Source organism: Dipodomys merriami, unplaced genomic scaffold (assembly GCF_024711535.1).
Source record: "Dipodomys merriami isolate MVZ:Mamm:240054 unplaced genomic scaffold, mDipMer1.0.p SCAF_30, whole genome shotgun sequence".
Lineage (NCBI taxonomy): Eukaryota > Metazoa > Chordata > Mammalia > Rodentia > Heteromyidae > Dipodomys > Dipodomys merriami.
The window spans coordinates 2,301,283-2,320,748 of NW_027204493.1; the positions used below are offsets into that span (position 1 = coordinate 2,301,283).

General features: G+C 40.4%; 1 protein-coding gene across 1 annotated transcript in view; it reads right to left on the reverse strand.

The window, feature by feature from the left end:
* Adamts12 (ADAM metallopeptidase with thrombospondin type 1 motif 12) overlaps window positions 1-19,466 on the reverse strand; it is a 236,445-nt gene that overhangs the window by 56,581 nt on the left and 160,398 nt on the right. Inside the window, exons 15-17 of the mRNA XM_070040991.1 lie at window positions 16,785-17,029; window positions 14,818-14,956; window positions 4,419-4,545 (exon numbers count right to left, since the gene is read on the reverse strand). Of these exons, the coding sequence (XP_069897092.1) occupies window positions 4,419-4,545; window positions 14,818-14,956; window positions 16,785-17,029 (511 nt within the window). The remainder of the gene's footprint in view (window positions 1-4,418; window positions 4,546-14,817; window positions 14,957-16,784; window positions 17,030-19,466) is intronic.

Below are 19,466 nucleotides of genomic sequence, written 5' to 3' on the forward strand. Positions count from 1 at the left end.
GTCTCCTGTCTCAAGGCTGGCATTAAACTCATGATCATTTATCTCAGCCTACTGATTGCTGGGATTATAGGTGTGAACCGTCACATTTGGCTCTCTAAGAGAGGAATCTTTTAAGTTTTAGGGGTCATCCTGAACATTGCTTATTCTGATCATTGTAGTAGCAAGGTGTGGTGGAACAAGCCAAAGCCTCTTAGAAGACAGGTGTGAGTTCAAATCCAGATTTGGAAATTTGTGAAAGCTTTAATGTCCCCATCTACACAATGATATAAAATATCTATCATTCAGGGAGATGGTAGTTTCTGGGGTTGCTACTAGGTTTAAATGATATGATGGTATGGGACTTGGAAAATAGTAAGTGCTTTTGAACTGCTATCTTCCTCTCCAACCTTTTCTCCAGAATATGGCATCAACTTTCTCTGAATCTCATTTCCTTCTAGACTATGTGGGAGTAATATTTACCCCCATCTATTGACTACTTTATAAATATTTGTGCAAGCTGAATTGTGGTGATAAGTAAGGACTTTTGAAAACTAACTACTGTACCTGAATATCTCATGAATTCTACTTCGATTGTTATATTCTACATTAGAATGGCATTTCTAGAAATTATGTATTTATTGTATTTAAGTAACATTTTCAGGAGTCAAAAATCTCTGACTCAGTTTGACAGGCTTATCTCTTTGAACAAAGATGTACTGCTTAATAAAAAAACTCCATGTGTGACTTTCTTTTGTTTAGTCTTTCTTTTCTGAGATAGGGTATTGTTATGGAGTCTAGGCTAACATTGAACTTGAGAGTCTTTTACCTCAGACTCCCAAATTGGTGGAATTATAAATGTGTGGCCTATATGTGACTTCTTAATCACTGCTTTTTTAAAAAAAATGTTATGCATAGTTGATATACGGAGGGGTTACAGGCATGTGAATCAGGTGATGAGTAATGAGTACAATGCTTTTTGAACCATGTCTCCCCTTCCATCGCTCTCTCCCAGTCTTTCCCTGCCATCGGTACCCTTAAGATATCCAGTTCATTTTCCACATAGTGTCTAGTGAGTGTCACTGTTGTATTTGTTCATCCTTGTTCCACCTTTTATGTGCCCTGCCTTAGCCTACCAAATACAAAAACTAACAAACAAGCAAAGGAAAAGAAAAGAAAAACAGTAACAATTGCAACTAAAGAATGTCTCTTATTTCCTTTACTTGGAGTTCATCTCATAGAATAATATTCTATGTGATCATCTATACATAGATATTGAGCCTTGTCCTACACTCCTATAGCCTTCTTTGACCTCTGTATGTTAATGACTAGAGTCCTATATAGTTTATCATGTCCTAGCATTATTTATTTATTTCAGTTATTCAATGTATTTACTTGTAGATTTATAGATGCCAGAAATGAGGGAAAACATGCAACCTATGTTTCTTTGGTTCTGGCTTACTTTACTTAATATAATTTAGTCCAGGTGAATTAAATAAGCAAACTAAGGATACAGGAAAGGTACAGTGTATATACAGCAAAAGAAAAGAAATTTCAAAAAATGAGGTAGCTGGAATCAAATTATCCCCTCAATACAGATATCATTGATTTTTCAACATAAATGTGTGTCTGTATGCAAAATATATACATATTATAGACATGTGCATAATGTATATATGCATGCTATATACATTCACATACACACACATAAACATACATGTAGGTTTTTCCATTTCCTTGGGTACCCAAATAAAACAAGGACATTTTATTTCCGGAATTCAGAAGTGCCACTGTTGAAATCACTAAACTCTCCCTCTGAAGGCGATGCTATTAGCTTGAGGTTTGAACTGAGTCAGTTCAGGCTTGATCTGCTAATTTTGTTGATCTTTAATGGGGCCTTGGTCTTAATCTTGTACAGAAATAGCATCAAAGGGACTCAGACCTTAGGAGTCAGATGCCAGCAAAAGGAAAAGTAGCTTATATCGTAGCAAAAACTGCTACCACGTAATTTTTTAGATTTGTTGAATTATTTTTTGCTTGCTCTTAGTCCTTAAATATAACGTTCAAACTGTTCTGAGTGAATTGGGGAAATTGTGTTTCCAACATAGCAGCAGAAGCCGGGGAATAGGATGAGCCGTCCTCCTCCCTGAAGTGTGACAATAGAGAAGCAGAGGCCACTGCTGGAGAAGGATCATCCACTCAGCAAGAAAAGCCAGCACAGGGCATCACATTTTCTCTACTGGGATGCATAGTAACTCTCTGGCTGCCAGACTCCTGTGTGTGCATCAGATATTACATGCTGTCAAGCTTTCATGGGAGGGGGCTGATCCACTGCCCCCTGGATCAACAAGCTGTGTCCATGTGCTCAGCTGAAGAAGCATGTGGATACATTCACCCTGTTCTAACTGCAGCATTTACAGCCTAAAGATGAAGAGAGGGGTTCTGTGGACACTGTCCAGGTGGCAGAACTCTGGACCAAACATTCATGGCCCCAGCCCTGACAACAGCTTCATCTTTCCAGTGCACATGGGTATCATATTGCCTTTAGGATTGTAAGCTTATTAAGGGAGTGTAATGTTTGTGCTATTCCCCAAATCCCTGTCATATACCCCAAAGGAAACGATTTTGGAACATCTATGGTTTGGTGGAAGGACTGATTGCCTTTGTCCTTACTAGGTTTGAGAATACATTTGCATTGAACAGCCTTAGTGCCCTGTGGCTACCATGATAAATTACCACAAACTTGGTAGCTTACTGCAACAGAAATTTCATCTTTTACAGTTCTGGAAGCCAGATGTCCAAAGTCAGAGTTACTATGCTAAAATCTGGTGCCAGCAGGGCTGCACTCCCTGCAGGAGAAAATTCTCCCTTTGTTTCTTCATAGTGTGGTGATCATCAGCATTCTTTGGCTTGTAGCTACATCACTCCAATATTTAAGTATTTAAATATCTGCTCAACTCAGCCTATACCCTCTTGCTATCACCTTTTCCTTTGTATGTGCTTTTTTTCTCTGCTCTCCCCCTCCAACCCCATGCCTGCTCCTCATAAGGACACCTGTGATGTTATTTAGAGCTTTCTTCGATCAGTGGGAGACTGACTTCAAAAATGACATGGTATGGTTTTAAGAGGATAGCCAGCCCAACAGAGGCGGAGGTTTGAAGAATGAGGTGGCACCAGGCATCAGTGCAGCGTCTGCTGTCTAACCACAGAGACTCATTAACTCTGAAACAACACATGGAAGCCCAAGATCTCTATAGAAGAGTAACTAGAGACTAGTTCTCTTTCCTGGCTTGTCTTCCCTGAGAAGATCACATAACTAAAATTATATACAAAAGCAACTGCAATTCTAAATTTCTTTTAATGCTTCTCAGAAAAAGAGGTATAGGAAGGGCTGTAGTAAGGTGAGGTAACTGTGGCAGTTCTGTCCTGCTTCGATGGGGGTAGAGTCCATTTGGACCTTACCCCCCATATGTGTGCGCATGCACACACACACACACACACACACACACACACACACACACACACACACACACATGCACATCTTCTTGCTCAGAAGAAACCATGGAATAAGATAGTCCAAATCTTTGGACTCAGATGAGAACAGCCTAGCCTTTAATGTTCTCATGAACATCACCTTGGGACATAGTCTTAGCATGGAAGCATACACACCATCTTTGTGAGAAGTACTCCTCTGTGGGAAGCAACTGTCCTCAGAGTTCAACACAGATTCTGATAACGTAGCTGCAGAACTTTCCTGTGGCTTTCTGGGTATTTACGCTAATAACAAAGCCCACTGTCCTCCATTATCACTGAGCTCTGGGCTCCTATTAAATTAAGGCATCTAGGTTGGTTCCATATCTTAGCTATGGTAAATAATGCTGCAATAAACATAGTTGTGCTGGTAGCTTTAGTGTGGTCTTGTTTGTGATCATTTAGGTAAATGTCCAAAAGTGGGATTGCTGAGTCATAGGGGAGCTCTATGTGAAGTCTTTTGAGGAACCTCCATACTGCTTTCCAAAGTGGTTGCACAAGTTTACACTCTCACCAACAATGTAGTAAGGTTCCCTTCTGTCCACATCCCCTCCAGCATCTGTTGTTATTAAACTTCTTCATTATAGCCATTCTAACTGGGGTGAGGTGGTTTCTCAATGTTGTTTTGATTTGCATTTCTTTTATGGCTAGAGACGTTGAGCATTCCGAACTTTACAACTTTGGTGTGGGGGGGGGGAGGGGGAGGACCAGGTAGGGGGAGGAGGGAAGTATGGGAAGGGATGGGAATGGGAAACAAAGAGGAGGCAACAATGCTTGATAAGAAATGTACTCATTATCTTGCCCATGTAATTGTAACTCCTCTGTACCGTATTCTCACAATATAAAAATAAAATAAAATAAAATAAATTAAGGTATCACCTTAGGCAGGCATACATGCTGTTAGTGGTTACCTGGGTGGACAGTCTTTTTCATAGCACTTCTTCTGTCTCCCATTGGGCTGTGTTTCTGGGTCACAGAATGTAGCCTTCACCAAGCCATGACCCTTCTTCACACATTGGGCTGTCTGGCGGCGGATCCCTGTGGTCAGACAGAAAGATCCACATGCATTAAATCCTAAACCACATACTCATTGTCAGGAAAGACCCCTGATCATGTCACGCAAACATTCTTATAACTTAAAGGACAGTTTAGTGAGTGAGTAGAGGAAGTAGACAACTTTAGATTAGCTGGGGTTGACAAACTCTGAATGGTTGTGTGGAAAAGCATTCAGAGCAATGGTGCAAGGCTTGAGATGTAATGAGCAGCAGGAATGAATAACCCTATTGTCTTTGGAGACAAGATAAATAAAATGAGGGAAGCATAGTACATAGTCTATTGGCAAACAAAGTTTGTCCCTGAAACATTTCTATGCAGTGAGCACATTGATATATAATCTAAATAGCATAGTTTGTTATTTATTACTATGTACAATAACCCAAATCTCACAACAGATGCAGAAATTTGATAGATGAAGCAATTCAAACACTGTTAAGTTATATTGATTGAAAAGGAGAAAGAACCAATGGCTTGGTTGACTGGACATCATTTGAAAGAGAACATATAGGGCACTCAGAACATTACAGACTGCAAGATAAAGGAACAGAAAGGGCTGGCACTTGGATGTCAAATGTGAAGTGGTGGGTTGGAATGTGAAAGACTGAGATGGTTGGAGGAGCAGAGCCTTAGCAGTACAAAGGCTGACAGCCTGAACTGTCAACGCATTTGGACCTCCATGCAGTGCTGGACATCAAACCCAGGACCTGGCACATGCTAGGCAAATAGTTCTACCACTGAGTTTACGTGCTCAGCCCCCATATCCGGGTATTGAGAGGACTTGCTAGTGTAAAGTATTTCCCAAGCAACCCAGTAAGATGCCCCTCACTTTACTGCCAAGCACTCTGAGGAGCTTTTCTATACAGTCGCTAGGACCTTTCTGGAGCCATATCCTCCTATCTCCCATCACCTCCCACTGCCTCAGAACCATCTTGCTCAGTCCAATCCTCCCAGGGCAAGCCTTCCTCCTATCTAGACCAGTTAGAGCTGGTCTCTGGCTACTCTTAAAGATGCTGTGTGTAGGTGCTTGAGTTCATAGTTCTAGATGAGACCAGCTCAAGTGCTCATTCATGTGAAGAAACCCACCTCCAGATGGCTCAAGACCCCAGGCTTTTGATTCACTTCTATTGAAGTCACTCAGCCATCCTAGGTGAGGTGTTAAGCATAGTGGACCGGCATCACTCCCCTTAGTGACCCTCTCTGAATTTCTGACTCACAACATCTGTGAGCATGAAAAAGTGACAATTGTTTTACTGTTACTAAATTAGGGTAGTTTATCATTCATAGAGAAGGAATATCACTCCGTGAATGTTAGCTTTCTTCCTTTCCTTGCCCAAGACCTAGACCTGCCATTCACCTTGGCTTGCAATAGTTTACCCAGTACTGATTGCAATTCTTTATTCCCTCCAAACCTATTCTGCTCTATTTTCCCTACTCTGTGTTCAACCTTTGGCTGGACTCCTGTGGGTGGCTCTGGCTTCTGGATCGGTTTGGGAAGTGGAACACTACCTCTTTGTTTAATGTTCCTTCTCGTTATTATGTCTATTATTATTATTATTATTAGAACTTGCAGATTTTTAGATTGTTATTATGAAAGTGATGCACTCCCCTTAATTCTTTAGGCTGAAGGTTAGTGGGCCTTGTTCTCTTGTTCTATTGTTAGTGGACAGGACCTTTCTTGGTTTTTCTAAACCCCACACATTCCTGTGAAATTAGCCAAAATAGTCAGTTTGGGTATGTACCTGTTTTGTTGGTGGGGCCCCTTTGAGTGATAATACTTCCTTTGAAGTTTTTTTAAATCCCTCTTAACTATTAATCTTCAGTGATATACTACTAGCTAACACTGAGAGCCAGTTGTTTGAACAACAGAATTTTCCTTTAATGTAGGTTATTGGAACATCTCTAATAGGGGTTCCTTTTAAGAGCAGCTATGATTACATAACACTGCAAAATGAAGACATGTACAAGACTGAGCTAAAATGATGTGACTTTGATCTTTCACTGGAAGTTAAAAAAAGAAAATGGATATTGATTTTTTTCTTTTGGCCTGCGATTTGTCTCCATTTTTTTGAAAACTGGACACAGTCCCCAAAGAAATTCTAGTTAATTTAGGATGCCAGTCAATCAATATATTGTCCTAAAAATGAAGTTAACTTGCTCATCTGAAAAAGCTTACTTGAGAAATGCTACGTCTAAATCAGAAATCAGTCACAAGAAACTATATGGGAATCAAATTCAAAATGCTACGTGTGTGTGTGTGTGTGTGTGTGTGTGTGTGTGTGTGTGTGTACACTTGGGCTTGAACCCAGGGTCTTGGATTCTCACTTACATTCTGAAAGGCTAGTTACTTCCATGAGGTTCTGAATACCTTTCTCTAAGTGCTGGTGAGAATATCATTTTGTGGCTGTAAGGATTTGATAAATCTTATTGAATATCAGCAGTGAAAGGCTGAACAATTTCCCTGATATAGAAAAATACACAAATGCTCCAAACTGGTCATCGTCAGTGAAAATCGCCCCTTAACAGTAGAAACAAGTAAAGTTCCTCATGTGAAAAAGCACACAAACAATGGCATAGATCATCATATTCCCAGTTCAATACTGAGATTATAAAGTAGGGGGCATCTTTTATATTGTTCATTTTGTTCATGAAAGATGGTTCTTATTTCAAAAGTTCAGTTAAGGAAGGCATATATACATAAAACAATGAAAACCTTAGCTTATTATAATTATTTATGGCAAAGAGCACAGTGTTTTGATTGTATCTAAACAAGACAAAGACATTCAAGCCATCAATTAAATGACTATTTAGTTGCATTATTTGAAGAGTTGTCTAAGATCTCTTGTTTGCATACATCTAAGTGACAATTATATCTGTACAGATAAATTTCACATTAACATATCCATTATAATTCCTCTAAAACTGGACATCACATTGATTTTAATAATGCAAAATGTCAACAGTTTTGTGAATCAATAACTTGCTACTAGCTACACATAAATACACAGAATTGCCATTCACTTCACTGGACAAACAATGGAGTGAGAGTTGGATAGCCTTCATATTGTACGTGATATACCCTAAGTCTTTGCACAATGCTCAATATGAAGCAGGCTTTTCCAAATCTGAAGCCTCTTTGTAATTAATTCATCCACTCACAGAGTATTAACTCCATACATGTTGTGAGATCAGGGTTGACTTCACATTTTTAAAGTGTGGAGAAAATTCAATATACCTAGTCCACCATAACCTTTGTTTTCCTACTGATGTGATGTGACATCCTTCCCTTAAAATGCAGTTTCCTGTAAAACTCACAGTTCCACAGTTCATTTTTTCCAAGCTCAGAAACACTACTCTGAATTCACATTGACTTTAGAGATGACAAGTATTGATCCAACAGGAGTTAATATAGTTTGATTTTATCATTAGTCACTGCTAAACACATACATCTCACACGCTGACAAAAACTCAAAGCCAATATTATATTTTCCCCAAATGCCACTGAAATGATTACATAAATTCATAAATTGATTGATATGGTAGAGGTAACATAAGGTATTATATTAAAAATGCTTGAACAATGCTGTTGCTTTTGCTGAAAGGATGCTCAATAATGTTAGAGGAAAATGGTCCTGCCTCAGGACCATTGCTCATGTAGCATTCTGAAACTTTATCACAATGAAGCAGGTCTCCATCCTTATTATGCTTCTCCTTGTGCAATCACTGTGTACAAGTCAGGAAAGGCACACAATTAATGAAACCCAGAGGCCTGGAAGCTTCTCACAACATTCCGGGATAATGGGAAAAACAGTCAGCATTTCACAGAATATATTGAGCCAAGAAAATCGTCCTGAAATTCAACTGAGAAATTCCAAGAGCCATTAGATAACTAAACTAAGAACCTATGAATAAGAAAGGGCTAATCGCCGGGCGCTGGTGGCTCACGCCTGTAATCCTAGCTACTCAGGAGGCTGAGATCTGAGGATCGCGGTTCAAAGCCAGCCCGGGCAGGAGAGACTGAGAGACTCCTATCTCCAATAAACCACCAGAAAACCGGAAGTGGCGCTGTAGCTCAAGTGGTAGAGCGTTCGCCTTGAGCTGAAGAGCTGAGGGACAGCGCCCAGGCCCAGAGTTCAAGCCCCAAGACCGACAAAAAAAAAAAAAAAAAAAAGAAAGGGCTAATCTCTGCTGGCTGCATAGGGTAAAAATAGGGTTGTATGTAGAAGACCAACAGAATTAGACCATTAGACCATCCAATGTGTATCCTACAAAATTAAGAAGAGTGAGGGAAGGTGGGGGAAGAGGAAGCATGGGTGACAATGTTGAAAGGGGTGAAATTGTTGGTCAAGACATATTGTATTCATAAACTGCTTTGTTATGCAGTAACTCCTATGTGCAATTACTTTATTTTTATTTTTATTTTATTTATTATTATTATTTTTTTTAGCTCGGGGGGTAGCGGGGCGGAAGTGGAAGTGGGAGATGAGGAGGAAGCAGGAAGTGAAGGGGAAGCCGGAAGTGAAGCAGGAAGCGAAGGGGAAGCAGGAAGTGAAGAGGAACCATGAAGTGAAGAGGAACCAGGAAGTGAAGAGGAAGAGGAAACAGGAAATGAAGAGGAAGAAGGAAGAAACTGAGAGGAAGAGGAAGAAGAGGAAGAAGGAAAGGAAGAGGAAGAAGAGGAAACATGAGAGGAAGCAGGAAGAGATGGAGAAGAGGAAGAAGAAGGAAAAGAAGAGGAAGCAGGAAAAGAATGTGAAGAAGAGGAAGAAGGAAGAGACTGAGAAGAGGAAGAGGAAGGAAAGGAAGAAGAGGAAGAAGGAAGAGATTGAGAGGAAGAGAACAGAAAGGGATGAGAGGAAGAGGAAGAAGGAAAGGAAGAGGAAGAAGGAAAAGAAGCAGAGGAGGAAGCAGAGGAAGAGGAATAAGGTGAAGGATGGTGAGAGGAAGAGGAAGGAAGAGATGGAGAGGAAGAAGGAAAGGAAGACGAAACAGGAAATGAAGAGGAAGAGGGAAAGGAAGAGGAAGAAGTTGAATGATGTTGAGAGGAAGAGGAAGAAGGAGGAAGTGATTCTGTGCAATTACTTTAATATAATGATAAAAATCAATAAAACATTGAAAAAAACACTATTAGACGAGCTACTTTGCTAACAGTTCCCTACTCAATAGTAAAGTACAACTAAATATTGTGTATTGCTTTTAGCTTATTTTATGTTTTATGTGTACTGTAAACTATATAGCCTTCATTTTATGGCTTATGTCATATGTCATACTCCTATTATCTTTTTGATACTCCTATTATCGTTTACATTCTAATTATTGCTACAGATCAATATCTGTTGGTCTTACCAGACTGTAAATTTTTTTTTTTTGGGTCCGGTCGTGGGGCCTGAACTCTGGGTCTGGGCGCTGTCCCTCAGCTCTTCAGCTCAAGGCTAGCACTCTACCACTTGAGCCATAGCACCACTTCTGGCTTTTTTCTTTTTGCTTATGTGGTGCTGAGGAATCGAACCCAGGGCCTCAGGCATGCAAGGCAAGCATTCTACCACTGAGCCACCTTCCCAGCCCCAGACTGTAAATTTTGACAAAGTCAAATGGCTTGGGACCAACATGAGAGCAATTTGAGAAAGTCAAGGAAGTATTTTATTCTGATTTTCCAAGAAGGGGATTCTATCCTATATGGTCATCCATCAAGGGTAGCATAGAATATGTTAGCCTATTTACATTCTCACAGTTGGTCAGGGCTAGGTGTACCTATCTCATACTCAGCTTTATATAAACTCTGTATCTAGTAGTTTCAGAAAATACAACTGTTGCTTTGGGCTTATTTCCAATAAAGCAACCTATTTTAAATGTCAGCTTTAAAGAACAATCTGAACTATCTGCAGGAATATTTATGGTCATGGAGTTTTCAGTATTTGCTCCTTCCTATTAGAACATGACATTCTTGGAACAAAGGGATCATGACTAATCTCTGGAGAGAATTCAGCCAAATGGGGTAGAGGGAAAGCTGAAGCCCAGGGCAGGGCAGGGAAGGGAAAAGTCTTCTCCCTTTTCCATTGGGTACTGTAAGACCAACAGGCCCTCAAATGCCAAACTGAGCAAAGGTCATGTTCAGAAGAAATGAGCTGTTTTTTTAAACAATGATGCCATTGCTAGGACTTTTCCAGGATACAGGAAATTTTGACTAGGATGCTGCAACACTAAAGCTTCAAGAAGCAGCTTTTATATTACTGTGACATATCAGTACTTATTATACCTAAAATAACCAGCATTGGATATATCATCAACACCACAAAAGAAAAGTCTAGAACAGCTCCATACCTATACACAAATTAGGTACGTGCTAATGAAGAGGGTCTGTCCTAGTCACTGGTGTGGTTGGAATAACTGAATATTCATAAAAGAATGTGAATGATCATAATACATTACACCATACACAAAAGTAAATTTCAGTGGCCTAAATGTCCTATGTGAAACTAAAAATTTTATCACTTTTAGAAGAAAACACAAGTCCTACCTTTATACACTAGCCATAGGAATTTTTTGTTAACATTAAGACAAACATCAAAAAGAAATTTTGATTTTAAAGACCATTACATTAAAATTTAAGAGTCCTATTTATCATGAGTTCAGCTTAATAAAAAGAAGACAATATAAACAAAGTTAAAGACAGTGCACAGGATTATGATTTTTTTGTTTAAAGTAACCTGAAGTTGTTTATAATTTTCATAGTGTCTCTAGACCAAATAAGTCAACTCACAAAAATACTTTACTGTTCCATTCATTAAACAGTTTGGTCCTAAGTTAATAAGAACTCATGGCTTAACAACTTAGTAGCAAATCTGGAAAAAGAAATAAAGAGAGAAATTAAAGACAAGCTACTGTTTTAATTCCATTTTAAACTAACTTATTAGTGAAATATGTGTAGCTACTGGAAACCAAACTTACCAAACTTTCCAAGCTTTGGAATGAGATGAGAAGCTAATATATTTCCCATTCTGCACTGATTTTTCAGGTAGCATTTAATTTTTAAATAGTAACAGCCATTGAAAACTCAGTATCACAAAGTAGAATGTGATGGACCTACTCTTGAAACTATGCAGTATATTGAGCCACTAGCCCATATCCCCAAGATGTTACCCTCCTGCCACCCACTCCAGATATTTGAAATATTCCACAGCATCCCCAGGAGTTCCTAGATTCATTTATACAATATGTACAGACTATGTAGGTAGATTGTTAAGGAATAATTGTGTTAATATGACAATAACACAATAATTGTGTTAATATGACACCATTATAAACAAAATTAAAATTCATTCAATTTTCAAAATTTTATGCAGAAATGTTTATAACTCAAAAAGAACAGAATGTATAAATTGTGATATATTCATATAATGTAATAGTATGCAATTCTTAAAATGAATGTATTAGTGCTACTTTCTTTTGTGTGCCAATCCTGTGGTTGAGCTCAGGGCCTACACACTATCCCTGAGATTTTATTCTCAAGGCTAGTGTTCTAACACTTAAACCACAGCCTCACCCCACTCCTGTTTTTTTTTGTTTTTTTGAGGGGTTTTTTTGGAGGTTTTTTGGTGGTTAATTGGAGATATGCATCTCAAGGACTTTCCTTCCCAAGTTGGCTTTGAACTATGATCCTCAGAAATTAACCACCTGAGTAGCTATGATTACACATGTGAGCCACTGACACCTGATATTAGAGCTACTTTTATCAGTGTAGGTTTGTCCTAAAAGCCTAATATTGGGTAAACAAAGCAAGAATAATGCTTTATTATGATACAACTTATATAATGGCTGAATGCTTAAGTATTATACAACGGCTGTGGCTATAGACATATATGGCTGCTGGGGATGTAGCTCAGTGATAGAGTGTTTGCCTAGCATGTGTGAGGCCCTGAGTTCGAGCCCCAGCACTGAAGAAAAGAAACAAACAGAATGGTTGAATTGGCATATTTTTGTACCATCATAATAGACATGTGGTACATTCCTGCTATCCCAGCATGAGGCGGGGTGGGGTGGGAGAATCAGAAAACTATTCTAAGTAGGAGAAAACATGTACATCTATTAATTTTTTTAAAGGCACATTGAAAAAATAAGGAACCTATCAAAGTGCATGTGTAAAGGTGCTGATTTTCTCTCTCTTTCTCTGTCTCTGTCTCTCTCTTTTCTCAGTAGTGGGGCTTGAACTCTAGGCCTGGGCACTGTCTCTGAGCTCTTCAGCTCCAAGAGAGCGCTCTATCACTTAAGTCACAGTACCACTTCCAGTGTTTTGGTGGTTAACTGGAGATAAGAGTCTCAAGGACTTTCCTGAGCAGGCTGGCTTTGAACTGTGATCCTCAGATCTCAGCCTCCTGAGTAGCTAGGATTACAGGCGGGAGCCACCAGCACCTGGCTCTTTCTCATTTTTTAAAAGTGTTTAGATAAAACTTACTTTTATAATAATGTAGGAAGTTTTCTACATTATGTGCCAGGCAATCTTCCATCTTTATATTTAGCAATGTGTGTCCTGAGTAAATATTAGCATGTATTCATCCTTTATGTTTGGAAGTATTAAAGTAGGCTTGCTGTCCTTTTCTCTGCCAGAGCAAGAGAACTCACTCCAACTCCAACAGGGTGAGGTTGAGGAGCTCATGCCAACCCTCCAATTATTCATTCCCATTCAGGACTAATAAGCAGAATAACATTTACCCAGGCTGTAACAAAACCAAATGCGTCATTCACATTGGTTAATGATGTTCTGTCTCTTTCGAGACCCAGCCACGAATCTCTTCAGTCCAGTGTTCTTGCATTTTACACATGATCACAGAGTTGACCCTATCTTCGAATAGAAAAGGTGAGGAAATGCTTCTTGGTTTCTCTGAGGAGTCCCTGCCCAGTTAGCATTGCTTAAGTATCTTCACTCCTGGATTGCACCTTCAACTTAACCCTAAATAGGCACTTTGCTTCAAGATGAGAAAAAAGGGCAGGGTCATCAATGGAAAACACTATTTTAACTACATTCACAATGACTTCATTTTCCTCATAACTGCTTTTCAGGGAAGTTTTTACCTTTGCTTCTCTGGGAACCCAGACCTCCTGGCAATGGACCGGGCTATGGGGTGGGGAGGCTGTACATTCCTGGCTAGCATGGCTAGGAATCACAGGGCCAACTCTCCATTCAATGCCACTTACAACCAGAGTGTGTACACCTTTGACCTAGATAGATTTCTAGGAGTTTAACATTGTCTTTTCCTAAGGTCCAGACTCAAACTCAGTACCAGACACTTTCATTCATTGGCTGGCGCTCTACCCCCTGAAACGTGCCCAGTCATATTTTTGGGTTTTTTTGTCAGTTGTGGGACTTGAACTCTCGGCCTGAGCACTGTCCCTGAGCTCTTCAGTTCAAGGCGAGCACTCTACCACTTGAGCCACAGTGCCACTTCCACTTTTCTGTTAGTTAATTTAAGACAAGAGTCCTACAGCCTGGGCTGGCTTTGAACTGTGATCCTCAGATCTCAGCCTCCTGAGTAGCTAGGATTATAGGCTTGAGCCACTGGCACCTAGTTCCCAGTCATGTTTTAAAATGGATATTTTAGTTGGAGGAATTCTACAAGCAAAACTTTGTTTTCTTCGCTGAATTGGGGGACAAAGGAAGCTAATGATATAAAATGGTTTATCAAGGTGATGGTCACTGGACTTCGTCCAGGACTCTCTCCTGAGGGGGAGAAGCTAATGCAAGGGAGAGGGACCCCCCAGAGGAGCGGCTGAGCGTCTGGCCTGTTCATCATTCATTTTTCTTCTTTTTGCTGAGCCACACATTCTAGTTCTCCACTCTCTGCTTAGTTTTGCAGACAGGAGATGAGAAGCTCCAAAACAGACTCAAGCCTGGTCCAAAGGGAGGAACAGAGGCAGAAGCCCCCACATAGAATTATTGTTAAAGTCCCTCACATGAGTGAATGCCTTCAGCACCTAATAGGCCTGATCTCTACTTCACAGGCCTTAGGAAAGGTCATCCAGCACTGCACAGAGCCAGCCTGCATTAGCCAAATTTCTTCAAGCTCCTCCATCATCCCCAGACTCTTTGCTGTGCAATGGTGCCCCAGTGACTAAGGCCAACCAATGAGATGCAAGCAGAAATGCCTTTCCCCTTAAGCCACCCTCCCAGGCCATCTCTGTGAGTTACCATACATCCATAGGCACAGGGAGCAAACCACTCGCCCACTCTGCACTGGTATGGTGACTACAGGTGGTTCTCACCTGTCCCACAGGTAACACTGCATTCTGTCCAGCGGCCAAACTGCCAGAAGTACATCAGCTTCTCCACATCATTGTCCAGGCCATCTTTTCGGATTGTGTATTCATATTTGATGCCAGGGTTTGTTACCTGGAATAACAGCTAAGAAAACAAGAGAGGGGTCATGTCCACGTCTGTCATGGGTTTAGGTTAAACCATACTCATTGTGTCATAGGCATGATATAATACTTATCATCTAAAATGATTTGAGGAGCATTCATCAGAATAAATACCATTAGGTGCATCAACATCTGTCTAAATTTATGCCTCTATCTCTCTAACTACTCAGGAGGTGTAAAGTCTGAGGACTGTGGGTTGAAGCCAGCCAGGAGGAAAGTCTGTGAGAGTTTTTAAAAAATTGATTTGGACCAGGCACTGGTGGCTCACACCTGTAATCCTCGTTACTCAGGAGGCCAAGATCTGAGAATCATGGTTCAAAGCCAGCCCAATTAACTGCTCAAAAACTGTAAGTGGTGCTGTGGCTCATGTAGAGCACTAGCCTTGAGCACAAAGAAGTTCAGGGACAGTGCCCAGACCCTGAGTTCAAGCCACACACACACACACACACACACACACACACACACACACAAATTATTTGTTCTTTGTGTGGTAATGAGGACTTGAACCCAGGGTTTAATGCATAGCTAGGCATGCATTCTACCATGAAACCACATTCCCAGCCTTACTAAGCCACATTCCCAGCCCTCCTATCTCTCCAGATAGCTGCTGTGTTATTTCTTGGCTGATTTCCCATGTGAATTTCCATTCCTATAAATAGGGAGGTCAAGATATATGAATATTTCTCTGAGGGGCTGGCAAAGGGTGTGTCCTTTTTAACAACTAGGAGGCAGGACATTCTGGTCCTTTCTGCACTACCTCTTTGAATACAGGTATGTGCACTTGTTTTCCTATGGACAGAATGAGGATAAACAAGACTTTTCTATTGGAGTGCTTGTGAGAGCTAAAGGAGTAAGTACATAAAGTGATTGGAATGTGACATGAGGTTCACAATCAACATTAACTTACTTCACATTCATTGTTGTCTTACAATAACCTTTCTCTAGTTCTCAAGCTGTTAATTTCTTTCACACATAGTAGTTCTGGTATAAAAATGGTCTTGAGTTGTAGCTAAAGCGAGCCATTCCTGGGATCTTCCATTATCTTCCTTCTCCCATAGGCCATCTACTTTCCAGTGTTTAAAATGGATTCGTTGCAAGTGTAGAGATGGTGGTTGGCTGTTTCCTCCTGTCTAATGACATTTATGGACCATAGCTGCTGCCTTTGTCCTGACCCCCCCCCCCACCAGCTTCCATGAGCACTCTGACCTCCAGCCCTGAAATAACCTCGCTCTGATTTTGAATGCAGGTGTATGTGACTCCTGCTACCTGTCTTTCCCAACTCATCTTATGTCTAACAAAGTATAACTATTCCATTCCTTTTCTGAAGTTCTATGCCCAATGTGAATGACAACACCCTTGTGCCTTTGAAAAGCAAATACTGTACCCTAAATCTTCCTTCTTGGAGGGGTTTTACAAAGGCGAACCCCCTTTGCTGAGGATAATTATGGGGGGAGGCATGTTAGTTTATCTCCACTGCTGGGAAGCTACTGGAAAACATACCACACTGACAATTGGCTGAGTGAACTCTTTGTACACCTGAGGAATCATGACCCTGAAATAAATGAGTCTGGAAATGAAACTCAAACCTCCCAATGGGTGGTTTTGGAGGCTTTGGCATTTTGTTTCAGGAGTTTCTACCATTTCTGGACAATTAATGGTAAACAAGAGCAATATTTCACTCCATTCCTATTCTTTACTGAAAGAAGTTTTCATGATTCTTGCTGAATATCTCTGAGAAAATGCCTTGAAGTGGAAATGAGGAAGATTCAAAGTAGAATATTTTTCTCTCATGTCCTTTCTTTTGCCATTACCTGGATCCAAACTGACTCATTGGTGGGGCCGGGGGCCATCAGTTTCTCCAGGTCTCCTTTCCTGTCATACTGGAAGACCGTCCCTGCCAACTTATAGTTCCCATTCCATTGGATGATAAATCCGCCATTGAGATAATGTTTTTCTGGGTCTTCACTTCTGATGGCCAGGAAGTTTCCAGCTGCCTTGATTTCCATTATCCTGATATCTCTTGCTCCTTTGGGAATGAGCCCAATATCGACGTAACCTAAGAGCAGAAGAGACAAATGAAGAAAGGTCTTCTAGCTTCTCAGCTGAGCACAGTTTCTGAGCCATGACTTTGCATCTCATCCTTTAGATGTCCATGATGGTCACTGGGATTGGCAAATGCTCTTAATTATGGGAAATCTAAAAAGAGATTTGGTTGAGGGCAGAGTTCTCAGGAACTTCCTAACTCAGTGTGCAAACAGTTTTGTGAGAAGGGAAACAAAACCACATGAGACTCTGAAGTATGTGTGCTTGATCCAGAATTTTTGTTCCTGTGATTTTATGTTAACAGTTAGAAAGGTTAGAGCTCCCAGCTTGCTTCCTGATACCGTTCTCCCTCCCTAATTTGCTGTTGCTATGGTTAGTTTTTCTAAGCATTGTACCGGATGCATATTTTTCCTCCTCCCCATCACCAATGGATTGAAAACGGATTCTTAGAGGGAATTCAATCCTGGCATACATTTATTAAGAAAATTCTGGGGAGAACCTTGGGTTGATTGCCACCTGGCTTGCTTGAATAGAGCCCATGATGAGAAACTCAATTCTGAGCACAGCCTTTGGATAGTTGGAAAAGTCTATTCATTTAAAAGGATGTTTTCTCCCTTTGTTTTCCCCCCTTGTGATTTGCTACAATATGAATTTGTAATTTGTTTTCTCTGTTCTCATCTAGCCTTCTGGGGAAAAAAAGCATGTGTGGATATCCATTTTACAGCAATGATCAGCTCTGGCTACAGTCATGGCCTTGCTTACGGGTTGTCACTGTCGGAGGCAAACTGGTGAAAATGAATTAACACTTAAGGCTTGTGTCTGTCAGGCTGTATGCGAGAAATTTTATGCTCTTATGGTATGAATACTTGTGAAAAACAAGGCTTCATAGATTGGACTTTGAGTGGCCTTCTGAAAGAAGCTCTGGGCAGAAGAATCAGACTTGAACTATGCTTTCAGTATTGCCACGAACTAGTTCTGTAACTGTCATGGACTCATTGGGTTCCTTTGAATGTCATCTGCAAAGTATGGAGACTAAAATGATGTCTTTGAGGGAGCATTGAAGCAATTTTGTCTCTTTTGGGCTCTGCTACTCAGAAGTTTTAATCTTTTCTTTTCCATTTTTAATTAACTAATTAATTTTGCAGTGCTAGGGATAGAACCCATGGCTTAGTACCTGCTAGGTAAGTGCGCTCTACCACTGAGGTACATATTGCAGCCCAATAAGCAAGACTTAAAATGGTATAAACCTATACAATTTAACACACATTGTGGCGTGGGGTTGTTTGTTTTGTTTTTATGTGGTGGTTTTTGAGACTGTCTCACTTGTAGTTTGGGCTGACCTTGAAGGGTGATCATCCTGCCTCCATCTCCCATGGGCTGGTATTACAATGATAAGTTTTGTTATTGTTTTCTTTCTCTTTGTCTCTCTTTTTCTTTCTCCGTGTCTTTATTCTTTTTCCTTCTTCCTTTTTCTTTTGAGACAGGGTCTTACTATGCTGCTTCTGTTGCTCAAGCTAGCCTCCAAGTACTGCACTACCTCCAAGACTACCTACCTCACTCAGCATCTTGAAGAGATGGGATCATAGGAATGTACATGTGCCCAGATTCAATTGGACATATTTTAGTGAAATTCAATATTTGTGAATTATGAATTAATTTAACTCTTGCTTTAGCATAAATGGTGCAAACCATAAAAGCTTAAAACACAAACAACAACAATTGTCAGAATTAGCAAGATAAACAGTTTAACAATAACAGCTGGAGATTTTACTATCTCCTCTTTTTCTTCCCACTCATCCCCTTCTTCATCCTTATTAATACCCTCCTCCTCCACCTCCTCCTCCTCCTCCTCCTCTTCTTTGAGATCGTTTTCTTGCCTCAAGAAGACGATCAAGGCTGGCCTCAAACTCTTGATCCTCCTGTCTCAACCTCCCTAGTTTAAGATTTTGCTCCCCACAAGCTAATCATTTTTCACACAAAATATGGTCTTTATTTCCTACTGGAAATGCATTCATTTTTTCTTATAAGAAAGACACTTGTTAAGCTTTGGAATATGAAACGTCCTCACAGGCTCGTGTATGGGGGGACTTGGTTGTTTTCGAGAAGTAACTGGATCCTAACAGCTGGGACCTAATCAGTAGGTGAATCCCTTCAATGACTCATACTATAATAGCACTTTTGGTATGTGGTGAAAAGTATAAGGGGGCTGCTAGAAGTAAGTCCTTGGGCGTTTGCCCTGGAATCATGCCCCTTGTCCCTTGTCCCTCTTCTTTCCCTGAATTCTGGTGGTTAGGAGGTAAATAACCATTTCCAACTCATTCAATTTTCACAGAGAAACAATTGAGCAAAGACATAATCTTACACTGATTTCTTTCGGGTGTTTGCCATTGCTATGCAGAAGTCCTACTAACTCAAATCTCATCTCTTATCTCTAAAAGTTCCATTTTTCC